Source organism: Sciurus vulgaris (genome assembly GCF_902686455.1).
Source record: "Sciurus vulgaris genome assembly, chromosome: 18".
Taxonomy (NCBI): Eukaryota; Metazoa; Chordata; class Mammalia; order Rodentia; family Sciuridae; genus Sciurus; species Sciurus vulgaris.
Window position 1 is genome coordinate 25465159 of NC_136479.1, and position 22411 is coordinate 25487569.

At 55.7% G+C, this 22411-nt stretch overlaps 1 protein-coding gene across 2 annotated transcripts in view; it reads right to left on the reverse strand.

The window, feature by feature from the left end:
* Positions 1–22195, reverse strand: part of ADAP1 (ArfGAP with dual PH domains 1) — a 43435-nt gene extending 21240 nt beyond the window's left edge. The window contains exons 1-3 of one of the 2 annotated variants that reach the window (XM_079120658.1): positions 21844–22163; positions 8732–8862; positions 2293–2384 (exon numbers count right to left, since the gene is read on the reverse strand). In XM_079120658.1, coding sequence (XP_078976784.1) covers positions 2293–2384; positions 8732–8862; positions 21844–21925 — 305 coding nt within the window. In that variant the 5' untranslated portion in view covers positions 21926–22163. Of the gene's footprint in view, positions 1–2292; positions 2385–8731; positions 8863–21843 lie in introns of both variants that reach the window. The other variant, XM_079120659.1, reaches the window with a different exon arrangement.
* Between the last annotated feature and the right edge of the window lie 216 nt (positions 22196–22411).

Here is a 22411-nt window from a genome sequence, read left to right on the forward strand (position 1 = left end):
GAGAGCATGAGGGCTGGGGAGGGGTGGCTCCCACCCAGGGGAGGATGTCCCCTGAAGAATCGGGCTGAGCAGCCAGCCTGCCTTCTCCTCTGTGACGGGCGTGGGGCGGGGTTCCGACAGGACCTGCCTCCAGGTTCCAGTGAGGCTCACAAAGAAAGTCCCCACCAAGAGCCTGTCGGGGCCTGGCACATGGTGACCCGTTATCCGTCAGCAGTAAACACAATGAAAGACACCAAGTCACCTGTTCCTGGGACACGCCCCTGGCTCCTCCTCCCATAACAGGGCCCCAGACAGGCCTTGACCATGACCAGATGGGCTGGGATTGCAGCCAAGAAACCCACCCCCTCCCACCTGCACCCCCATGATCCCCGCAGATCCCATGAGAACCCCTTCCCCTCTCACTGTGCTGGGGTCAACCCCAACAGGACCCTGACACGGGTTCCATGGGGCCCAGGGGTAACCACAGTCCCCACCAGCAACTCCTGAGGAACCAGCCAGGGCAGCAGCAATCTGGGACCCTCACTGTGGGGGGTGGCCTCGCTCACTGGGGAACCTGGGGCCCAGGCATTTGGGGGCACTCCTGTGCAATTCTGCAGGCGTCCCTGTGGGTGGGTCCAAGGAGTTTGGGGTCACAGGTGAGTCAAACAGAGAAAACTGCTGAGCAAACAGGAGGAGACTGGGTGGAGCCCAGGTGTGCCGGAACTGAGTCACGGATGGGGCCCGGAGAGTGGGTCTCACCACAGCCTGGGGGTGGGGCCAGGTGCTGACCCCATTTCCAAGAAAGGGAAGGTTACAGGAGGGTGGGCGACTTGGCCTGCTGTGTAGTTCTGAGTACCAAGTGGCCTCCCCCCTGCCAGCCTGCCACCTCTGACCCCTGTCGGGGTGACCCCTACTTGGCCCAGGAATAGGAAATTCTGGGCCGAGATCCCCTGTTCTGTGTCCTCAGCTCCTTGGGCCTCAGAAGTACCCAGGTAGGCCCAGCACAGCGACCCACACTATAATCCCAGAGGCTCCGGAGGCTGAGACAGGAGGATCGTGAGTTCAAAGCCAGCCTCAGCAACTTAGTGAGCTTCTAAGCAACTCGGCAAGACCCCGCGTCAAAATAAAATATAAAAAACGCGCTGGAGATGTGACTCAGTGGGTAAGCACCCCTGGGTTCAATCCCTGATACCAAAAAAAAAGTGCCGAGCTAGGAGGGCTGGACTGAATGGTCATGTGGGCCTCGTCCCAATCTGTGGCTAGCAGGGGAGGGCTCTGACCCAGGGGCCCTTCCTGCTTTGGGAAGATAGGGGGACATGAGTGTCCTGGGGGACACTCCAGAGGGCAGGGCCAGGAAGGAGGTGACACACTCAGGCCCGGGGGAGTCGCCATGGAGCAGGGGAGGGTCTCCTGGGAGCCCCCAGCTATGGAAGGACCAGGGTGGCCCCAGTGGACACACCCCTTCCCATGCTGTGCCTCACAAACACAGCAGCTTGCTGTGCTGGCCCCACTCCCCAAGTGCCCTGCCTGTGCTGCGTCCCAGGAAAACCAGGCCTGAGGCCCTGCCCTGCCTGCCCTGGCCCACTGGGCAAGGCGACAGGAGAACCAGGGAGGGGCTCAGCCCCACCCAGCTCAAGGGAGGGAGGGGACCCCAGGACACTGCGGCAGCCAACCAGAGCCTGCCCAAGGCGCTGGTCAGGGCCGGGCAGAGCCGGGAGGGCATTCCAGGTAGAGGGAAGAGTGGGCAAAGGTCAGAGTAGGTGGGAAGGTGTAGGGGGATCAGGAAAGGGGAGACCCAGCTGGACAAGGAGTTGGGGCTGGGAACATGGACAAGCCTAGCGGGTCACACTGTCCCCTCCCTGGGTGGGGTAAGAGGACGCTAGTACAACTGAAGCTGTCACCTCCTCACCATCCCACTGGCTGGACAGATGTGGAAACTGAGGCTCAGGGAGGTAGGTGAGTGGTCCTAGTGGACCCCAGAGAGGAGCACCATGCCAGCATCATCCAGTTCCCAGGCCATGGGGAGCACCAGGAGGACCCCAAGACCCCCGAGACCCCCTGAGGAAAAGCCCCTGCCCATGGCCCACCCAGGTTGATGAAGCCTTTCCCACCCCCACTCCCTCCGCCTACCACACCAGACACCAAAGCCAAACTCATGGGAAGCAGGAGAGGAGGCACCTCTCGCCGGCCTCCCTGCTGGGCTCCCAAGGACCCAGGCACGCCGGCCTTTCCCCAGACTCCGGGTCTTCCCAGCGCCATCCCCGCAGCCCAGGCTGTTTACCGGAGACCCTGACAAGGCCCCGTTGTACTTACTGGCAGTCAGAAAACGTGGGCCGGTAGTAGAAAGATGGGACTTTGGACTCGAATGTGGCTCTGGCGGCTTCGTTCCCATGGGAGGCCATGAACTGCAAGAGAGGGGGCCAGGGTCAGAGCGCTGGGATCCCGGGTCGGGGACAGGGCTGGCTGCCAGGGCAGCTGCTGCCCCTCAGGCCACCAAGGGGCAGGCTGACCCCAGACACGGAGGGCTTGGCCAGCAGTGGGACAGAAACTCCACAGCCCTGCCCAGGGCACGTCAGAGTGAGTGGGGAGGGAGGAGACCACCTTCCTCAGCCCACAGAGGGGCGGCCGAGAGCACAGCCCCACCCTGACGGCCCTGACTCCACCCCACACACCACCCAGGCCTCCCGCCTGCTGGGCCTTGAGATGCCCCATCTCTGCCTCGCTGAGGTCTGCCTTCCTGTCTCACCCAACCCCAGCTGGCAGGCGTCTGTACATTCAGAGAGGCCCAGAGACAGGACCCAGTCCCAGCCCAGACAGGAGGTGGGCACAGGCACCAAGAACATTGTTCACACTGGAGGGAAGACTAAGAAGAAAAAAACAGGGCAGAGAGGTCACAAAGGCCAACAGGGAGCCCCCAAGATGGCTAGTAATGTAAGGGGTTCTGACCAGAGGCATGGCATGTGCAAAGGCCCTGAGGCTGCACAGGGGGTGCCACAGCAGCTTGGCTGGGTGGGTTGAGCAGGAAGGAAGGAGCCAAATAGCCAAGGGCCAGACCACACACCACAGTGGTCTGGAGGGCAGGAGTGTGCTTGGGAAGCCACTGTAGCCTTTGGAGCTGAGGTTGACGGAGGCTTCTTCTGGGATATGGCCTCCAGGTACACATGGACAAAAGTCCTGTCCCCACTGTGTTCTGAGGACCCTGTGGTCATGAACATGGAGGACCAAAGGGACTGACTGAAAGAAATGACAGACAATGAGACCATCCCGTGATGAGTAGTACCACATTAAAATTCTGAATTCCAAGGCTTTTTTTTTTTTTTTTTAACTAAGTGTCGATTCTTTAGGGAGCTATAATAGATATCGGTGATGTCTCCATCTCTAACTGGAGAAAATGCCAAGATGCAGCTCAGGAAGATGCATTCAAAGTTCCTGGGGGAAAAAAATCACATGCTCTTATTTATTTATTTATTTATTTATTTATTTATTTATTTATTTATTTATTTATTTATTTATTTATTTGCAGTGCTGGGAATAGAACCCAGCGCCTCACACATGCAAGTGCTAACCATTGAGCAACACTTCCAGTCCTTCCCATTTTCATTTAGAGACAGGGTCTTTTTAAATTGCCCAGGCTGGCCCTGAACTTACAATGATCCTGCCTCAGTCTCCCACGTCACTGGGATTAGAGGGGGGCTCCACCACACCCAGTACTTACTTATTTATTTATTTATTTTTAGTTGTCAATGAACCTTTATTTAATTTATTTATTTATATGTGGTGCTGAGTACCTCAGACATACCAGGCAAGCACTGTACCACTGAGCCACAATCCAATTCTTAAAGGATGCAGAAAAAATGTTGAACAAGGACCTGGGAAGATGGAAAACCCTCATCTCCTTTGTTAGTCTATGTTTTTTACAATTCACCAAAAAGTAGGAACTGAAACTTTTCAAGCTAGCGATGATTCTAAAGTTCATTTTAAAAATTAACAAGCTGCCAGACGGTGGACTTGCCAGGAATCCCAGTCACTCAGGAAGCTAAGCAGGAGGACTGTGACTTCCAGGCCAGGCTCCTGCCTCAGCAACTCAGCGAGACCCTGTCTCAAAATTTAAAAAAGAGCCAGCCACAGTGGAGTGGCACATGCTTGTAATCCCAGCGATTGAGGAGGCTGAGGCAGGAGGATCACAAGTTCAAAGCCAGCCTCAGTAACTTAACCCTGTCAAAATAAAAAAAAAATTAAAAAGGATTGAGGATGTGGCTTAGTGGTTAAGTGCCCCAGGTTCAATCCCCAGTACCTATATAAATTAAAAAAATAAGTTAAAAAAGAAAAGAAAAGGCTGGGGATGTAGTACAGAAGCTGAACATCCCAGTACTGCAAACATATAATGATAATAATGATGATAATAATAATATAGCTAATTTTTTGATGTAAATTTCACCTCAATAATAAAAAAGAATCACATAGTTCCTTAAAAATATAAACTGTACTTTTTACATTCTTAAAATACTATTTTTAAAAAGGAAGTTTAAAAAGCCCCACAGAATGAGGAAAAACTATTGAAAAGCCACAGTGGATAAGAGATTTGGGGAAGATAGGAAGAATTTTGGCTCCATAGTAAAAGACAGACCTCAGTTTCTCAATGGGTACAGGCTTCGAGCGCACATTTCTGCGAAGTAGAGGTACAAACGTCGATGGGCTCAGCGCCACTCACCAAGGAGGTGCCCGTCAGAGCCGCAGTGAGCCTCGCCCACACACGCAAGGGTGACTAAGCCAGCGGGACCTGGCCATGTGCGACGCTCCAGCCGCCTGGGTTGCAGGTGGGCGCGTGACCTGAACGGTGTCCCCCGGGGCCCAGCTGGCTCATCCCTCTCCGGGGAGAGGAGACGTGCTCCTGGCAATATATTCGGAATAGCAGAAAATGGAAATAAAACCCAAGTCCCATCGACTGCGACTGGACAGACTGTGTCCCCAGCGCTGGCGGGGGCCGTTCAGCTCTGCAGAGGGGTGAGCACTGAGGTGAGGTCCGTGAGGCCCAGCCGCAAGCGCCAGGCAGGCACAGGCAGAGGCCAGAACAGGCGGGTCTGTCCCCCTGGGGTGGGACACGGGCAGTGGCTGCTTGGCATATGGCAGTGCCCTGAACTAGATGGCGCTTAGGGCTGCCCCGCTCTGAGGCCGGTCTGAAGCTGCCGCACCGGCCGCTGAACCAGGATGAATTGGAGGCGCGTGAAGGGACCTCAGGAAAGCTCTACTAGGACAGATGGCAGGGGGGCGGGCCCAGCTAAGTCTGGGCCCACAACCCCTAAAACCACAGAAGAAAAGGTAGATGGGTTTGACTCAGTCAACGTAAAAAACTTTCCATGCTAAAACCACCATGAGCAAAGCTGAAAGACAACCCTGAAAAAGTGTTTTCCAGAAATTTCTCAGAGGGAAAAAAGAAACCAAGATGACGAACAGCCATGAGGAGAGAGGTGTGAAGAGGTTTTTCCTGAGGGAAAAACATCCCAAGATGCTCCCTTCCATCCAAGATGAGGAATCCCAAGTCCAGACCCCACCCCCACCCAGAAGGTTTCCACTATCAGATCAGCAAAGAAGCCACCAGGGGCCACACGTGGGCAGGGATGGCAGTACTCACATTGCAGGCCTAGCTTAGGTGGGGTTGGGCAAAACCCCTCAGAAATACCAAGCTGTGTGACCTTTGACCTTGAACTTCCACCGCTAGGAACTTAGGCCGCCAGTAAACTCCCACACACGCAGAGTCACACACGATGAGGCAGTCCACCAGCCCACCATCATGCAGAGAAAGACTGGAAACGACCCAAACGTCCATGGGGGTGGGGTCAGGTCCCACTTGAGGGACCACAGCACAACCATGGACCCGATGGAAAGGTCCCCAGTACCGATTATAAGATGCACACACACTTGTACCCACAAAGGACGGTATTCCAGAAAGATGCACAAAACGCTGGGGGTTGGGAAAGACTGGAGTCAAGGCCAAGGAGGGCTTGTGTCCCACTCAGGCTCTGCTGAAGCTGTTGGATGTGTGACATGTGCATATGCTACCAAGTTATTAAAATATACTAAACAAGCTGGGCGGCAGTGGTGCACACCTGTAATCCCAGTGGCTTGGGAGGCTGAGGCAGGAGGATCTCAAGTTTGAGGCTAGCCTCAGTAACTTAAGGAGACCCTGTCTTAAAATAAAAAATAAAAAAGGGCTGGGGATGTGGCTCAGCTTTAGCGCCCCTGAGTTCAATCCCTGGTACCAAAACCAACAACAACAAACCTAAAAAAAAAAAAAAAACCCACTAAACAAGGTGGAGACAACCCAGGGTCCCTTGGTGGTTGAACCAACACTACGTGGGGCATCCACATGGCAAAACATCAGCCATAGGAGAGAACATGGCATTGCCACAGCTGAACACAGAGGGCCTGACGCCGAAGGCCTCATCATATGTGATCCCATTTCACCACGTATCCGGAATAGGCAAATCTATAAAGAGAGGTTGCGTGGCTGCTTAGGGTGGGGGGTAGGGTCATGCCTGAAAGGAAAGGGGTGTGTTTCTGAGGTGATGAAAACGTCTAAAATTGGCTGGGATGTTGGCAGTACAACTCGAATCGCTAAAACCCCTGAACTGTGCGCTTTAAGTGGGCGAATTGTTTGGTATGAGAATTTAGTCAATGAAACATTTGTCTAAAAGGATGGCCTAGGGCTGGGGTGTGGCTCAGCAGTAGAGCGCCTGCCGAAGGCACTGGGTTCCATCCCCAGCATTGAAAAAAATAAAGAAATAAATATGAAGTGGAAAGAAGTTATAGAAGAATATAAAGTCGAAAAGAGAACGACCCACGAAATGTGAAGAAAAGGGGAGGAGAGGCTGGGCGCGGTGGCGCATGCCTGTGATCCCAGCAGATCGGGAGGCTGAGGCAGGAGGATCCCAAGTATAAGGCCAGCCTCAGCAACTTAGACCCTTTGCAACTTGTGAGTCTCTGTCTCAAAATAAATAAATAATAATAATGATGATGATGATAGAGGGCTGGAGATGCCACTCAGTGGTTAAGAGCCCTGAGTTCAATAAGGAAGGAAGGAAGGGAGGGAGGGAGGGAGGGAGGGAGGGAGGGAGGGGGAGAGGGAGAGGAGAGTCCTCTGTGCCCAGTCCCGTGGGTGCAGCCTCATGAACCCAGGAGCTGCTCTTAGGCTGCCTGGGCCACGGTCTCTCTTCCACTGCGTGTAGGTTGTTTCCAGCAATGACAGTGGAGTCTACCCTGGTGCTTGGCCACATCTGCCTTTGGAGTCCCTGGGTCGACCTGTAGACTTCACCCCCAACCTGAGAGGTCTGGGCCCCTGTGGCCCTGCCAGTTGCTCTTCCCTCCAAGACCGTGGCAGGGTGACTTGGAACTGGGACAACAGTTCTTGCCCTCTTTTTGACTTTATTTTCTCTCTTTTTTTAACGGTACTGGGGAATGAATGCAGGGGCACTTTACCACCAAGCTACACTCCCAGTCCTTTTTGTTTTTTTGAGACAGGGCCTCTCTACGTTGCCAAAGTGGCCTCAAACTCGTGATCCTCCTGCCTCAGCCTCCCGGGTTGCTGGGATTACAGATGTGCACCACTGCACCCCTTGACTTTGATCTTTTTTTTTCTCTAGTTGTCAATGGACCTTTATTTTATTTATTTATTTTTATGAGGTGCTGAGGGTTGAACCCAGGTGAGCGCTCTACCATTGAGCCACAACCCCAACCCTGACGTTGATCTTTGGTTCTCACTAGAGAGAAGACAATCCAGAGACCAACCTGCTCATTTTTCAGAGAGGGAAACCGAGGCTGCCTGCAAAAAGACTGATACAACAATCCAAGCGTCCAACTCGGGGCCCACGGCAGTGAGCCCAAGGAGTGCCAAGGTCTCGCCAGTGGGGAGCCTACAGGCACTTGCAGGGCAAGGGACACCTTCCACTGCACAGCACACAGGACAGCCTTGGGGCCTGCAGGCTAGGCCTGAAGTGCATTTCCAACAAGCTCCAGGGTTCTAAACTGCTGTTCCCAGGTGTGTGGGGGTAAGTGCCACCAGCCCTACCCCATTCCCACAGCTGCCTCTTGGTCCCACCTGCTCTCATCTGGTGGCCACGATGGCCTCCTGGAGCCCCAGTCACCAGCAGCCCAGGCACGGTGGGGGGTGGGCTTTCAGATCTATCACCAAGGTTCAAAGCCCCTGTCCCCACAGCCCCCATCAGGGGTTAGAGCAAACCCCCACCCTATGTTGGCCTGCTATCCCCCAGTCACGTCCCCTCTACTCTGTGTGGGGTGCCCCTGTGCTGGCTGCGCCTGCTGTCTCAACAGCCACTCCCTCCCCAGCAGCATCAGGCCAGCTGCCCTACATCCTGGGCCTCTGCTCATGCCCTTCCCCCTCCCCGGGCCTTCTCAGGGGACAGGACTCCTCCGCCTTGCTGGGCCCTCTGCCTGGCATGGAGAGTGCTGATAAGCCTTTGTCAGAAGATGCGTGAATAAGTGAATGAGCGAGTGTCCTGGCTTTAGTTACCCTCTGTGGTTCCCCAGGAGGGTCAGCAATAAAACCCTCAGTCCTGGGTCAGCCCCAGCCCCTCGGAGCAGGAAGAGACCCTCACCAGTCATAGCCAGGCTGCCCAGAGCCCCAGACTGGAGGGGGCCACCTCAGAGGTGTCTGAAGCCCAGAGAGGTGGGGTCTGGGGTCCCCCAGCAGGTAGTCCCTCTGCTTTCCACCCGTGTCCCTCTTCCAGCCCCGTACCTCCACTTGGGCCTCATCCCAGGCATCCAGGCGGACTGACTTCACCTTGCTGATCTGGGGAATGTTCCGGTGGATTCCAGAGCAGCTCAGGCAGATGAACACGCCCAGGGTGTAGGAAGCCCAGTCAGGGTCTGGAATGGAAAGGCAGATGTCAGGGAAGCTCGGCTGGGGACTCTGGAGGGTGCGTGAACATCGAATCAGGGTCACCAGGGTTCCTGGACGGAAGCCACCACCGGCCTGTGTTCAGGGGAAGCTGCAGGAATGATCCCTGAGGCTCATGCATCTCTGTGGCCTAAGCAGGGCTCCCTGCCTCCCACAGAGGAGTAACCCCACCTGTTTGTCCTGGATACCCCCTAATGTGGACGGTGCTCCCCTCAAACTCCAGAGCACTGGGCTGGGTTGTAGCTCAGTGGTAGAGTGTTTGCCTGGCATGTGTGAGGAACTGGGTTCCAATTCTCAGCACCACTAAGTAAGTAAAATAAAGGTCCATTGACAACTCAAAAAATATTAAAAAAAAAAAAAAGAAAGAAAGAAAAGAAAAAAGAAACTCCAGAGATTTGCTGAGGTTCATCCATATAGGGGTCATGGTGAGTGCTGGGCCCCAGGGCTGGAGAAGCACCCAGCACTCCAGAGACCCCAGCAGAACTGGGGACATCTTCAGGCAGAAAACTTCTCAGAGCAAAGAGGCCAAGTTGGAAGAGAAAACTGGGAGAAGGTTTTGAGTCTGCAAGCGACCTCCCGCCAACACAGTCACGAGAGATGCCCCGGACGGATAGTGCACGGGGCCAGCACTCAGGTAGTCAGGGGCGATGATGGCCTTGCGCCCTAACCTTGCATTCCGATGTCCTCAGGGACTATACATCTTGGTACCTAGTTTATTTTACAAAATTCAACAAGGCTGCAATTACTCTTGTAATCCCAGCGATCTCAGCAGCTGAGGAAGGAGAATGGTAAATTCAAGGCCAGCCTGGGCAATTTAGCAAGACCCTGTCTCAGAATAAACTAAAAAGGGCTGGGAGGTAGCTCAGTGGTGGAGCTCCCTGGCTCAATTCCCAGTATGAAAAAGAATGGTCAAAAATATCCCGTACCTGACAAATGATTCAGATACGATGACGTGCTAATGATGGTTGGGCTAAATGGTCCGTGTGCCAGTGTTGTGGAATAATTGTGTCGCTTTTGCACGTGTTTGAAATGTTCCACGTTGAACACGACAAAGCGAACAGAGAAGCTGCTTAAATTGGGTGACGGCGCCTGTTGGAAGACGTGGTTATTTTTCTTCCCGTTTATACATCCCATCCTAAGAACTGAGCAAAGGGGGCACTGGGGGCTGAAAGGAGTCCTCAAGAGAACAATCTCTCGAGAAAGGGGTACGACACCCCCAAAATGCTTTTTGCAAAGGCTCTCCTAGGTGAGGTCCACTGAATCAAGACATTTGCCACCAGCCGGATGTAGCCATGGACCAAATTCTGGCCAATGAAAGGGGAGCAGAGCAGACCTCGGTCCCTCCAGATCTGGCTGATAACAGTCCTTGTCCTTGGCTGTTGTGGGGGGTGCTCTGATAAAAGGAGGGGTGGGGCACAGGGTGGGAGGGTCCTGGCCTCGAGTCAGTGCCCAGAGGAGACCCACCCAGGAGAGCCCAGGTGGGCACTATGGCAGTGCTCTGCTGAAGTAAAAGGTAACTTGCTCTGTGTCTGAGGGGTGGGAGCTGCCTGTCACAGCAGCCAGGCTGCCTGATGGAGCCTGTCTGTCTCACCTCGATGGTGGGCTTTGCAGCACTAAGTCCTGGCCCAGGCCAGGTCTGCGTGTGTCTGCAAGTGGATGACCACCTGCTGGTCCCTCCTCACCAGCCCTGGCTGCCCCTCACCCTCACTCAGCAGAGTGGCACTGGCCCAGTGCCAGGAGCTTGTCAGTGCAGGGTTGAAGGGGTGGCAATTAGCTGACATCACATGCTTTCCTGGAGAATACGTGGGGAAGGACTGATGTCCCAGAAAGGAGAGACCCAGTCCCCTTCGGAGCTCCGTCTTCAGGAACCCTCAGCAGGCTGCTCAGTCACGTGGCTGCGCATGAGGCACCCCGCTGGTGTGCAGCCATGGGCAAGCTGCAGCCCATCTATGGCCTTGGCTTCTCCATTTGTAAGAAGGGACAGTGGTATCCACCCACAAGGGGTGGTGGATGCAAGGAGCCAACTAGGACAATCTCTGGGTGCCTGGGAACTCCACTCTCAACTGCATGGTGCTATTGCAGGACTCTGCTCTGACAGTGTGGCCCAGTGAGCAGGCTTCCCTTCTTGTGGCCTCCATCTACTAATCTGGAAATTGCTCCATGGCCAAACAAAAGTGCCAAAAGCTCCTGCCCAGCCAAGGGCTGCAGTGCCTGTGCCCACCCACCCTCCAGCTTCAGAGAAGCTACAGGGCAAGGCTGTCTTGGTCCCGGCTTGGGAGTGCTGTTCACCAGACCCTCCAGCAGCCGCTGACACACTAGTTCCCTGGGCCCACTGCCTCCTTTTGCACCAGGGCACATGAACGTACCATGCCTGTCCTACGGGTGAGCTCTGTGGCAAGACCAAATAGCCCTGAGGTCATTACCATCTAGCTTTTAAGAAAAGATCTGCCAACTCCTGCTTAGAGGGAAAGATAGGCAGCCCCAAACAAGTAGACACAGAAGACTACAGCCTTCTAGTGTCGCCACCTCTGACGAGTCAGCAGGCAGTGCTGGATGAGTGGTTTTATACACACACACACACACACACACACACATTCCACATAACCCAGCCATTCTACTCTGAGATATTTACCCGAGAGAATTCAAAACATGTTCATAAAAAGATATACATATCCAATAATATTTTAAAATAATAGCCAAGTACAGTGGTGCATGCCTATAATCCCAGCTACTCAGAAGGTTGAGGCAAGAGAATTGCAAGTTTGAGACCAGTTTGGGCAACTGAACCAGACCCTATCTAAAAAGAGATGGGGATGTAGCTCAATGACAGTGTCACCCTTAGTTCAATCACTAGAACTGTGAAGGAGAAGAAAGAGGACGAGGAGAAGGAGGGAGGAAGGGATGGAGAGAGGACAAGAGAGAAAAAGATACAAAGAAGGAAAGAAAGAGGAGAAAGGAAGGAAGGAAGGAAGGAAGGAAGGGAGGGAGGGAGGGAGGAAGGAAGGGAGGGAGGGAGGAAGGAAGGAAGGAAGGGAGGGAGGGAGGAAGGAAGGGAGGGAGGGAGGGAGGGAGGGAGGGAGGGAGGAAGGAAGGGAGGGAGGGAGGGAGGGAGGGAGGGAGGGAGGGAATATGCCATGATCAACAGGTTTTTACTAGGAATGCAAGGTTGGTTTGATATTTGACAATAAATCTGTCATCATATTTACAGATTAAAAGAGAAAAGCCATATGATCATCTCAATAGGAGCAAAAGTAGCATTTGACAAACTACAACATGCTGATAAAAACTCTCAGAAACCTAGGGATAGAAGGAAGCATCCCCACAGAGTATCTACAAAACGTCTACAATGAGCATCATATTTCGTTGAGAAAGACTACTTTCAGTCAGGTGCAGTGGCCACCCCTGTGATCCCAGATACTTGGGAGGCTAAGCCGGGGGGATCACAAGTTCAAGGCAAGCCTGGGCAACTTAGTAAGACCCTGTCTCAAAATGAAAAATAAAAAGGGCTTGGGACATAGTCAGTGGTAGAGTGAGTGCCCCTAGGTTCAATCTGCAGTACCATGAAAAGAAAAAAAAAATAGAAACACTAAATGTTTTCACTCTAAGATCAGTAATAAAACAAGACTACTACTCAACATTGAACTTAAGGTTCTAATCAGTGCAATAAGGTAAAAAAAGAAAAAGAAATAAAAAGCATGTAGGCTGAGAAGGGAGAGATAAAATGGTCTTTATTCACAGACAACATAATCATCCATGTAGAGAGTCCACTGGACTCTATTTTAAAAACTCCTAGAACTAATGAGAGTGTGTAGCAAGGTTGCAGGATACAAGACAAATATACAAAAAAAAAAAAAAATCATTGTAGCTCTATATACTAACAATAAACAACCAGAAATTGAAATTTTTAAAACACCATTTATAATAACAAAATGTATGATATACCTAGGGATAAATATGACATAAGATATGAAACTTAGTACACAGAAAACTAAAAAATATTGCTCCAAGATATTAAAGAAGATCAATAGATGTGAAGGGAGATCCAGCTTTCATGATCAAAAGAGCCAATATGAGGGCTGGGGAGATAGCTCAGTTGGTAGAGTGCTTGCCTTGCAAGCACAAGGTCCTGGGTTCAATCCCCAGCATCTCAAAAAAAAAAAAAAAAAACTTTCTCCAAATCTGTAGGGTCAGCTGGGCATAGTGGCACACAGCTATGCTGAGGCAGGAGGATCTCAAGTTGTGGGGTAGCCCCAGCAATTTAGCAAGGCCCTAAGGAACATTGTGAGACCCTGTCTCAAAATAAAACATAAAAAGCACTGGGGATATAACAAGGTGGTAAAGCACCCCTGGGTTCAATACTTGGTACCCCCCAAAATTAATTAATTAATCTATAAGTTCAATGCAGTCCTAATCAGATTTCCAACAGTACTTTAAAAGCAGAACATAAGCTGATTCTCAAATTAATATGTAAATGCAAAAGACAGAATAGTGAAAACAGCTTGGAAAAAGGACAAAGATGGAGCACTAACACTACTTGCTTTCAGAACCTATTATCAAATGACAATTATCAGGACAGTGTGGAAGTGACATGAAAATGGATAAATAGATCAATGGGACAGAACAGCAAATCCAAAAACAGACCCACCCATAGGCAAGCATTTAATGATTGACAAAGATAAAATATAAATCAGTAGAAAAGGAATAATTTTTCCACCAGCTAGATATCATCTACAAAACAATAAACTTCAATCCCTACCTCTTACCAGATGGAAGATATAATTCCAAATACCTCCTTAGTGCTAAATGTAAACTCCAAGCCATAAAACTTCTAAACTAAAACACAGAAGAAAAATTTCTGTGATTTTAGGTTAGGTAAAGATTTTTTAGATACATCACCAAGATCAGAATTGAGGGGTGGGAAGAGATAAAATGTCTTGATGAGAAATTTTTTTAATTTATTTATTTATTACCAGGAATTGAACCAGGGGCACTTAACCACTGAACTACATCCCCAGCCCTTTTTATATTTTTTATTTTGAGACAAGGTCTCACAAATTTCCTTAGGGCCTCACTAAGTTGCTGAGGCTGGTCTTGAACTTGCGATCCTCCGGCCTCAGCCTCCTCAGCTGCTAAGATTATAGGCGTGCACCGCCAAACCCGGCCCAGACTTTTTTTTTTGTTTTTTAAATCTGCTCTTTGAAAGCCACTACCGAAGGAGTGAAAGTCAGGTCACACTGGGAGAAAACATTTGCAAATCATTTATCTGATAAACGATTTGTATGCAAAGCAGATAAAGAACAGTTCAAGCTCAGTGATAGGAAAACAAACAACCCGATCAAAAAGTGGGCAAAAGATCGAAACACACTTTACCAGAGAGGTTCCGTGGGTGGCAATAGGCACAAGAAAGATGTCCAGCACCCTTAGCCATCAATGGGGGCAGGGCTGGTTGTGGAGGGTCCTGAGGACATTGTGGGATGATAAAAGTGTTCCGTATCTGAAGTGTGATTGTGGTCGCTTCTTCCAACTCTATGGGTACGTGTTGGGTGTGAACTACATCCCAGCAGAGATGAACTTTAAACAGAACTGCTGCATCTCTGAGCCCCCATCCCGGAAGACAGAAGAAGGAGGAACACTGGGCCTTCCCCCCACTGTGTACTCACGATATTCAGGGATCCCTCCAAGATCCAGGGACCTCCAGGGACCACGAGCCTGGGATCAAGTCAGAGGCCCGGCCTTGGTGGGGGCATGGTGGTGTGACCCTGCTGCCAGTTTCCCCTGCACCCCTCCTCCTAGCTCTGTCCACCTCCTTTGAGCCTCCCTCTGGCCCTGCCTCTCCCTGAGCTGACTCAGCCCCTCGCCATTTCTGGAAATTGGTCTCAGGCACCTGGGCAGGTGAGGCTCATTCTGGGGCTCAGCCAGGTGCAGCAGGTGTGTCTCCTTGGCTGAGGCCCACACAGTGTGGATAAAGGGTGCAGAGCACCCTATTGCTGGGACTGCAGCTCTGGCATAGCCCAGTGGCCTGGCTCCAGAGACCTTTGTCCTTTCTGGTGCTAACACACAGATGAGGTCCTGGCGTGGCAGCGCCTGGCTCTGGGCAGGGCAGGTGGGCAGCTCAGGTGGGAGGGTGGACCTCAGGGCAAGCCGGGCTCCCTCGGGAGGGGTTCTGGTGCCTGCCACCCTTTCCAGTGGTCTCCAGGGGTCTTGGGAAGCAGGGCATATGTCCCCCAGCCCACAGCACCCCACCCTGCACTGAGACAGACTCCTTGCCGCTCCACTTCCTGCCTGCATGGCGTCACCTGCTCCAGCACTCCACGTCACCAGGTGTCTGTCATGTTGCCCATCTTCCATTCCCTGCTGGAATCGCACCTCCCCAAGGGAGCCATGTTGCTCCGGGCACCGGCAGATTCCAGAGACACAGGGACACCTCAGCCATGGGCACCAGTGGACATCAGGACCCTGGATGGGTAAAAGGTTTGTGCCTCTCCCCCTGGCTCAGCCCCCAGCCCGTCTCCCACAAAGGCAGCACCCACCCAGCCTCCTGGATTGTTCCCATGAGACCTGCTGGTATGCCACAGGCCCTCTCTGGACCCCACCTCCCCAGCCCCTGGCCTGGGCTCCCCCTCGGCCTCCCACAGCCCCTGCCGGCCCCACGGCGACTCCCACCCAGGGCACGGCCTGGGCTCCCTCCTCTGCATCTCATCTGGTCGCTCGGCTGCGAGAGCCGTATTTTTGGAACCAGATAGAGGTGGTGGTTGCACAACACTGTGAATGTTCTAAATGCCACTGAGTCTTCACTTTTAAACGGTTAATTTTATCATATGTGGATTTTGCCTCGAGTTTTTTTAAAAAGGAGAAAGAAACATTTAAATGCGGACGGCGCCCAGTTCCACCACGGCCTCCTTCCTCAGGGCCTGGCTGGGCCGCAGGCTCCGCTCCCCACGGCTGCCCATCACCCCCAGGAGCTCCCGCACCTCCGCCACCCTCCCCAGGGCTGCGGGCATCTCCATCCTCCAGACTGTGGGGCTCCTGGCTCCTCCCTGTCCAGCACACCCTACAGCCCCGCTGCCAGCACATCCTGTTGCCTCGAATGTCACCCAGGCCGCAGTCACCCTTCCACATTGACGAGTGCCATCCGTCTGTCCCACCAGCCCAGGGTCCTGCTTCACATCTCGCTCTGGATCATTCCCATGAGACCTGCCTCATGGCTCCCATGTGACCCAGAGTAAAGGCAAGTCCTACAGGGACCCTGGTGGGCCCTCTAGCCTTCCTGCTCTGGCTGGGACACGCGGGCCTCACTTCTTCAGGTTGTGAAGCACCCCAGCCCCCAGGCCCTGCCCCATGGCGGGCCTCACTCCCACCCTGAGGCTGCCCGGGCCCCTCCCTCCACCACCCCCTCATGCTGCTCCCAGATCTCAAGTCCCTCTGTGACAATGCCACATCTCTTGGAGATCCCCCACCCCAAACCAGGCGCCTGGCAGCCCCACCTGCACCCAGTGCCCCCCAATCGCACACTCTCCCTGTTTGCCCTTCCGATAGCCCTGCCCCCCACCATCTCCCGAGACCCCACCCACCCCATCTCCTCCCACCCCCACGTCTGTGCTTCCCCCTTATCCCATGAGGTTCTCAAGCCCAAGTATATCCTTGGCCCCTCCCTCTGCCACTCCAGCAGAGCCCTCCTCTCCACCCACTGAGGCCTGTGCCCAAGACGCAGAACATTCGAGAGAGAGACTCAGCCCTATAGAAGGCACCCTGCTTGATTCAGGACCACAGACCTTGTGGGCCCTGCACTCTCAGCCACACTTTCCCAGTTCCTTCTAGCTCTCTGAAACGGGCCCTCCCACCCCAAGCCTCCCTCTTGGCCATGGTCTGGCCTCTTCTTTAGGAGGAAAACCACAGCATCCCTCCCAGCCTGCTGAGCCTCCCCACCCCCAGCCCCAGCTTCCCCCAAGGGACCCCTCCCCTCAGAGCAAAATCAGAATGCCTCCAAGTGCTGCCGCCAGCTCCCAGCCTGCACCCCACAGAGCCCGGGGCAACTTGCTGGTCCCCGCATCTCTCCTGCAGGCAGCACCCCCTTTTGAGAGCCCAGCTCACTTGCCGAGCTTCCAGCCCCCTGCGCCTCCCTGCTCCCACCTCATGCTGCTCAGGGCCACCTCCCTCACCCTGCCTTCTGCTGTGGCCTGGGAGATCAGGGAACCAGGAACCTCAAAGACATCCGCTGAACTCAGACCACCTTGCGTGATGTGACACCTCTGCCCTGTTGTTCCAGAATCTTCCCCACCTTCCACTCCTCTTCTTCCTGTTTCTCACACAGGCCAGGCCAGAGCAGGGCCTCTGGATCCGCTGTGCCAGTGGACGACGTTCTTCCTCAAGATGCCTACGATCCTGCTCCTGTCTTTGGGTCTCAGCTGTCTGCCTCCGGCCTGACCACTCCTCACAGAGCAGCTGTCCAGCACGGCCACACTCAGGCTCTTACTTGAGGAAGCAGGACAGGTGCCGCACCCTGCCTGTCTCTGTGCCCGTCTGCCTCAGTCTCCCCAGACCCCAGCGCTGCCCGCAGCCAGGCACGCAGCACCCTGGCCCGGTGTGGGGCAAGGCGCTGGCTGAAGCTCCGTCAGGCACATGAGCACGCAGCTCCCAGCCACACTGCGTAGGCCCCCTCGGCAGGCCACCTCCGCAGGCCACCTCCGCCACTCTCAGCACTGCGAAGCGCCCTCTTGGGTCCAAGCACGGATCCTGTGGTTTTGAAGAGGGATTATGCAGTGGTCTCATAGGGACTAGGAAGCAGGCAGGAACAGACCTGCCTGGCTGGCACCTGAGGCCAAGCAGGCCTTAGCAAATGCCCCTGCAGCAGCCTGCGGGGCCTGGGGCCAGCGGGAATGTCACCCCCACCTGCGCACTGTGTGAGCCTGGTCAGAGTGCCCGCATTCAAGGAGAAACCAGTGAAGACCAGGGCTGGCCCAGCCGCCCAAGAAGTCCACTATGGAGCGACCTCAGCCAGCAACTCAGACCAGGGTGCCAGGTCCCCAGGGGTGAGGAGACAGTTGCCATCTAGGAGGGAGGGAAAGGCGAGGGCCCCAGCGCTTGAGCAAAGGGAAAGGCCTCCAGACTTCCTCAAGCACAGAGCTGCTGCCAGCACCAGCCGCGCCCGGCTGTGGTGGGCAGGCACGTGGGTCCTGTAGCTTGAGCGAAAACCAGGTGAGGATCCCAGTGACTCAGGAGGCTGCGGCAGGAAGATCAAGAGTTCAAATCCAGCCTCAGCAAAAGCGAGGTGCTCAGCAACTCAGGGAGACCTGTCTCTAGATAAAATACAAAATAGGGCTGGGGATGTGGCTCAGCGGTCGAGTGAGTGCCCCTGAGTTCAATCCCTGGTACACCCCACTACACACACCAAAAAAAAAAAAAAAAAAACACATGAGGAAACCTAGAGCTGCCGTGGGACTCAGCACTTCTAAAGCAGGATCTCAAAGAGATACTTGTATCCCTGTGTTCACAGCAGCACTAGACACTACAGATAAAATGTGGATGGAGTAGCGACCCAGCCACCATGTACCAACGGGTTGGAACACACAAGCTGATCAGTGATCACAGTGGAATATTATTCAGCCTTGAAAAGGAAGGACATTCCATCACCCGCTCCAAAATGGATGAGCCCTGAGGACATGCTGCTGAATGAAACAGTCAGTCACAAAGACAGGCACCGCAATTCCACTGGCAGGAGGTCCCCAGAGTGGTCAGATCCATAGAGGAAGGAAGTAGCATAGTGGGTGCCAGGGGAGGGGAGGGACAGGGAGTCAGTGTTTAGCGGAGATAGAGCTTCAATCTGGGGAGATGAGAAGGACCCAGAGATGGAAGTGGGGATGGCTGCACAGCATTGGGAACATGTGGATGCCACTGGGTCACACAGTCACAGAGGGTTAAGATGGCAAACGTTTTATTTTACCACAACAAGAAGCAACAGGTACGCTGCTGCCTGGGGCAGGGTGGGCCTGCCAGGCCTGCCTCTTGGCAGCCCCCTGTCACCACACAAACCCTCCTCCAAACCAAGCCAGATTCCTGACTCCTCCCACCTGACTGCCAGCAATGTCTGAATGGGAATCATGGCTCTGCCCTGGAGCCCTGGGGCCGAATGAGGACTTCCCACTCTGAGCCCACTCCCCTGACCCTGCAGCTCCTGCTCCAGGCCTCAGGGTCCCTTTCACCCCATCCCTGCATTCTGGCCCCCCAGAGCTGACCTGCCAGGATCCTCAGCCCCTGGGTGGCATGAAAAAGCACTTCACCTCCACGTGAAGGCCTCGGACCCCCTGGACTAGTTAGAAGCAAAGGCCTCCTCTGCGAGCCAGACCCCCACAGCTGGAAGGCCAGGGGCTCCCAGGGGCGCCCAGGTGACAGCATCTCCTGGAATCACTGCCCACATCCCAACCCAACCAAAGAGCTCAGACTCCCAAGCCCACCTGAGCACTGGAAGCTGCTTCAGTTAGGTGGGCTGCTCAGAGTAGGCCCAGGGCACCTCCTCCCTGCTGCAGCCCCTACCAGGAGAGGGACCCCAGGGCAGCTCCCCCAGGAGAAGCGGCCCAAGCACAGCCACCCACCCACCCACCCCAGCCTGTGAAAATAAAAGTGCCTCTGACAGCTGGTGGATGGTCCAGGTTCAAGGTCAGGAGCCTGCTACTGGGGAGAGAAGGGGAAGAGTGTGGGAGGAGTTTCTGCGGGGGCTGCAGAGACCCTCAGGCATAGCCAGCTGGGAGGGTCTGCCCAAGTCCACCCCAGGGTCCCCAGGTGGTGGTCAGAGGTGGCTGGGACTGCCCTGCTGTCCTGCTGTCCAGAGACATGCCTGCTGGCATAGTCAGGAAACGCAGCCATGAGCCCACATGATGGTGCTCTGGTGACTGTGGGGAAAACATGCTCTCCCTCCCCAGCTCCAACACCAGCATGGCCCCTGCTGCTCTGTCCCACGGCGGCACAGAACAGGGACCGAGAGTCCAGCTTCAGCAGAGGAGCGGAGAGCCTGTGTGGGCATGCTTTGGGGGTCACGAGGCAAGAGCAGGGTTGTGCCCACAGCTTGGAGCCAGGCAGAAAGCTGGGGGGTTGGCATGGGCAGCCTGGGCAGGCATGGCCAGGTATCAGCAGGCCTCGTCTGCTTGGGGGCTCCCGTCCCCTAGGAAAGCCCATGTTTTCAGGGCCTCAGTTCCCCTGGCTGTAAAGTGGAAGCAATCCCAGATCTGGCCTGTTCCACAGGACTGCTGGTCAGATAAGGCAAGCAGCTGATGTCATGGACCAATTCTGAAAAACTGGTGGCTTGGCCCAGTGCCAGAAAGTGCTGGGCATTAAGAGGGCCAAGGCTGTGCTCCAGCATCCAGCAAGGCTGCTGCAGGGCCATGGCCCTGGGACTGAGGGGCTTGGGGACACTAAGTGGGCAGCCATGGAAGCTCCACTGAGGAGAAGTCACTGCAGCCCTGACAGCCAAGGAAGCCCCTTTTCTCCTCCCGGGCTGGGAGGACAGGTGGCTAGGAGTGGATGTGTGCCCAGGTTAGCTCCCCTTCCCCTGGGCATGGCCTCCAGGCAGGCCTGGGAGCTGACCGCCCTTCCCTCTCAGGCTCTGCCTGGCACAGCTTTCCTGAGCATGTGGAAGTGCAGGCCTGGAGGAGGAGGTGGGGAGTTGGTCGAGCCAGCCTGGCTGGCAGGGGCGCTGCACGCGCGAGGAGCCTCCGCCCCACTGCACCATCAGCAGGGCCCAGGAGGCCAGGGAAAAGGCCACTTCAGCCCCACACTCTGCCAGCTTCCCAGGAAATCCAGTCACTGTGTCCCTTGAGGGACAAGGGGTTCTTGGTGTGGCCTCTCCAAGCCGCCCAGCAGATCCCCAGGACCTTGGGCTGTCAGAGATCCTTCCCAGCCCAGAGGGAAGGGAGGTGGGGACAGTCACACAGGTCCTATTCTGAGGGTGTCCGCAGGCTATATATCTCCAGCCAATAATCCCAGGCATGGTGCACATCCCTTGGGGGTCTCTGCCACCCCTTGGTGAGAGATCTGCTCTGAGGGGCTCCAGCCGGGAGCCCCCAGGCTCCTGGTGTACCTGGATGAGGGCCCTGAGTGGGGCACCTCCGCTGCTGCGGGTGGCAAGAGCAGGAGAACCTCTAGGGGCCACCCTCACTCCACAGCCCAGGACCTGCCTGGGCAGCAGCTGAGGAGCAGGCTCAGGCCGGTATGAGAGCACAGTCAACCACAGGGCCCACTGGATCCTGGCGCCTTGGAAAACACCCAGACCAGGGGTCACTAAGGGACAAAGTCTGAAGTCTGGCAAGGAAGATGGAGCGTCAGGTGCACGGAGGGCCTATCTCCATGGCCTCACCTGTCCTGATGCCCATCTGTCCAGACCACCTGCCCCAGAGCAGCTAGGTGCAGGGAGCTGGAGTCTGGAGTCCTTCCCCACAGGGTCCTCGCGGCTGGGCAGGGCCTCCTCTGCCCCCAGCTCCCTGCCCCACCCCCGCTCTCCGCCAGTGTAAGAAGGTGCCTCCTGGGCCATGACGTCACCTCCAGGTAGCTGGGAGCCAGGTGGACCCCACATCCCAGCAGAACCCCTGGACTGCTGGCGGTCCCTTCCCTGCAGCCGGCCGCCCCCAGCAATTTCCTCTTTCTTTGAGAAGCCCGAGGTTTCGCAAGGCGGCGGGCGGTCCGCGGGTGACAGCGAAACACGCAGCCTGGCGGGGGAGGGGAGGAGGCGGCGCGCGAGCCGGGAGGCGCCCCAGCCCGCCGCCCGCAGGTGCACTCGGGGCCGTGCCCCACCCTAGCGCGGTCAGAGCCGGGCGGCGACGCCCCCACCTCCGGAGGCGCTCTGGGTACCCTCCTGGTCCCTGGGGCGGGCGGGCACCTGCCCGAGTCGCATCCGCCCGGCCCGCATCCACCTGGATCTGCACCCGCCCGGCCCGCACCCAGGCCAGCCGGCCCGCACCTACCCGGGGCGCCGCAGTCAGCGCAGCGCGCGTTCCCCGGCCGCTGCAGCAGCTCCAGCACGGCCCTCCGCCGCTCCTTGGCCATGGCCGCGATGCCGCCTGCGATGCCGATGCCGGGCCGGGGCCAGGGGTCGTGTTCGCTAGGGCCGCACGCAGGCCGCCCGCCGACGCCCCTGCGCCATCCCCGCGGCTCAGCCCGCGCGCGGGTTCCGCATTCCTGCTGCCCGCCCGGCTCCACCGCCGCCCGTGTGTCGCCGCCGGCCGCCTGGCGCGGAGCTGTGCGGCGGGGCCCAGGCGCACGGCGCGCTCTGGCCGGCTCGGCCCGCGGGCGGCCCCCAGCGGCGCGGGCGCACAGCGGCGGAGAGCGGCCTCCTCCCGCGCCCAGCCGCGCCCGCCGGCACGCGGGACCCACCCCGCCCCACCTCGCACCCCGGGAGAGAACTGACTGGCTTGGGTGGCACCGGCTGCAGTCGCCCGAGTGTTCTGCGCCCACTGTGGTCAGGCGCAGGGGACCCAGGGCACGGGACTCCCCTTGAGCCCCCCTCCCTGACTGTATCCAAGGACACCCCGC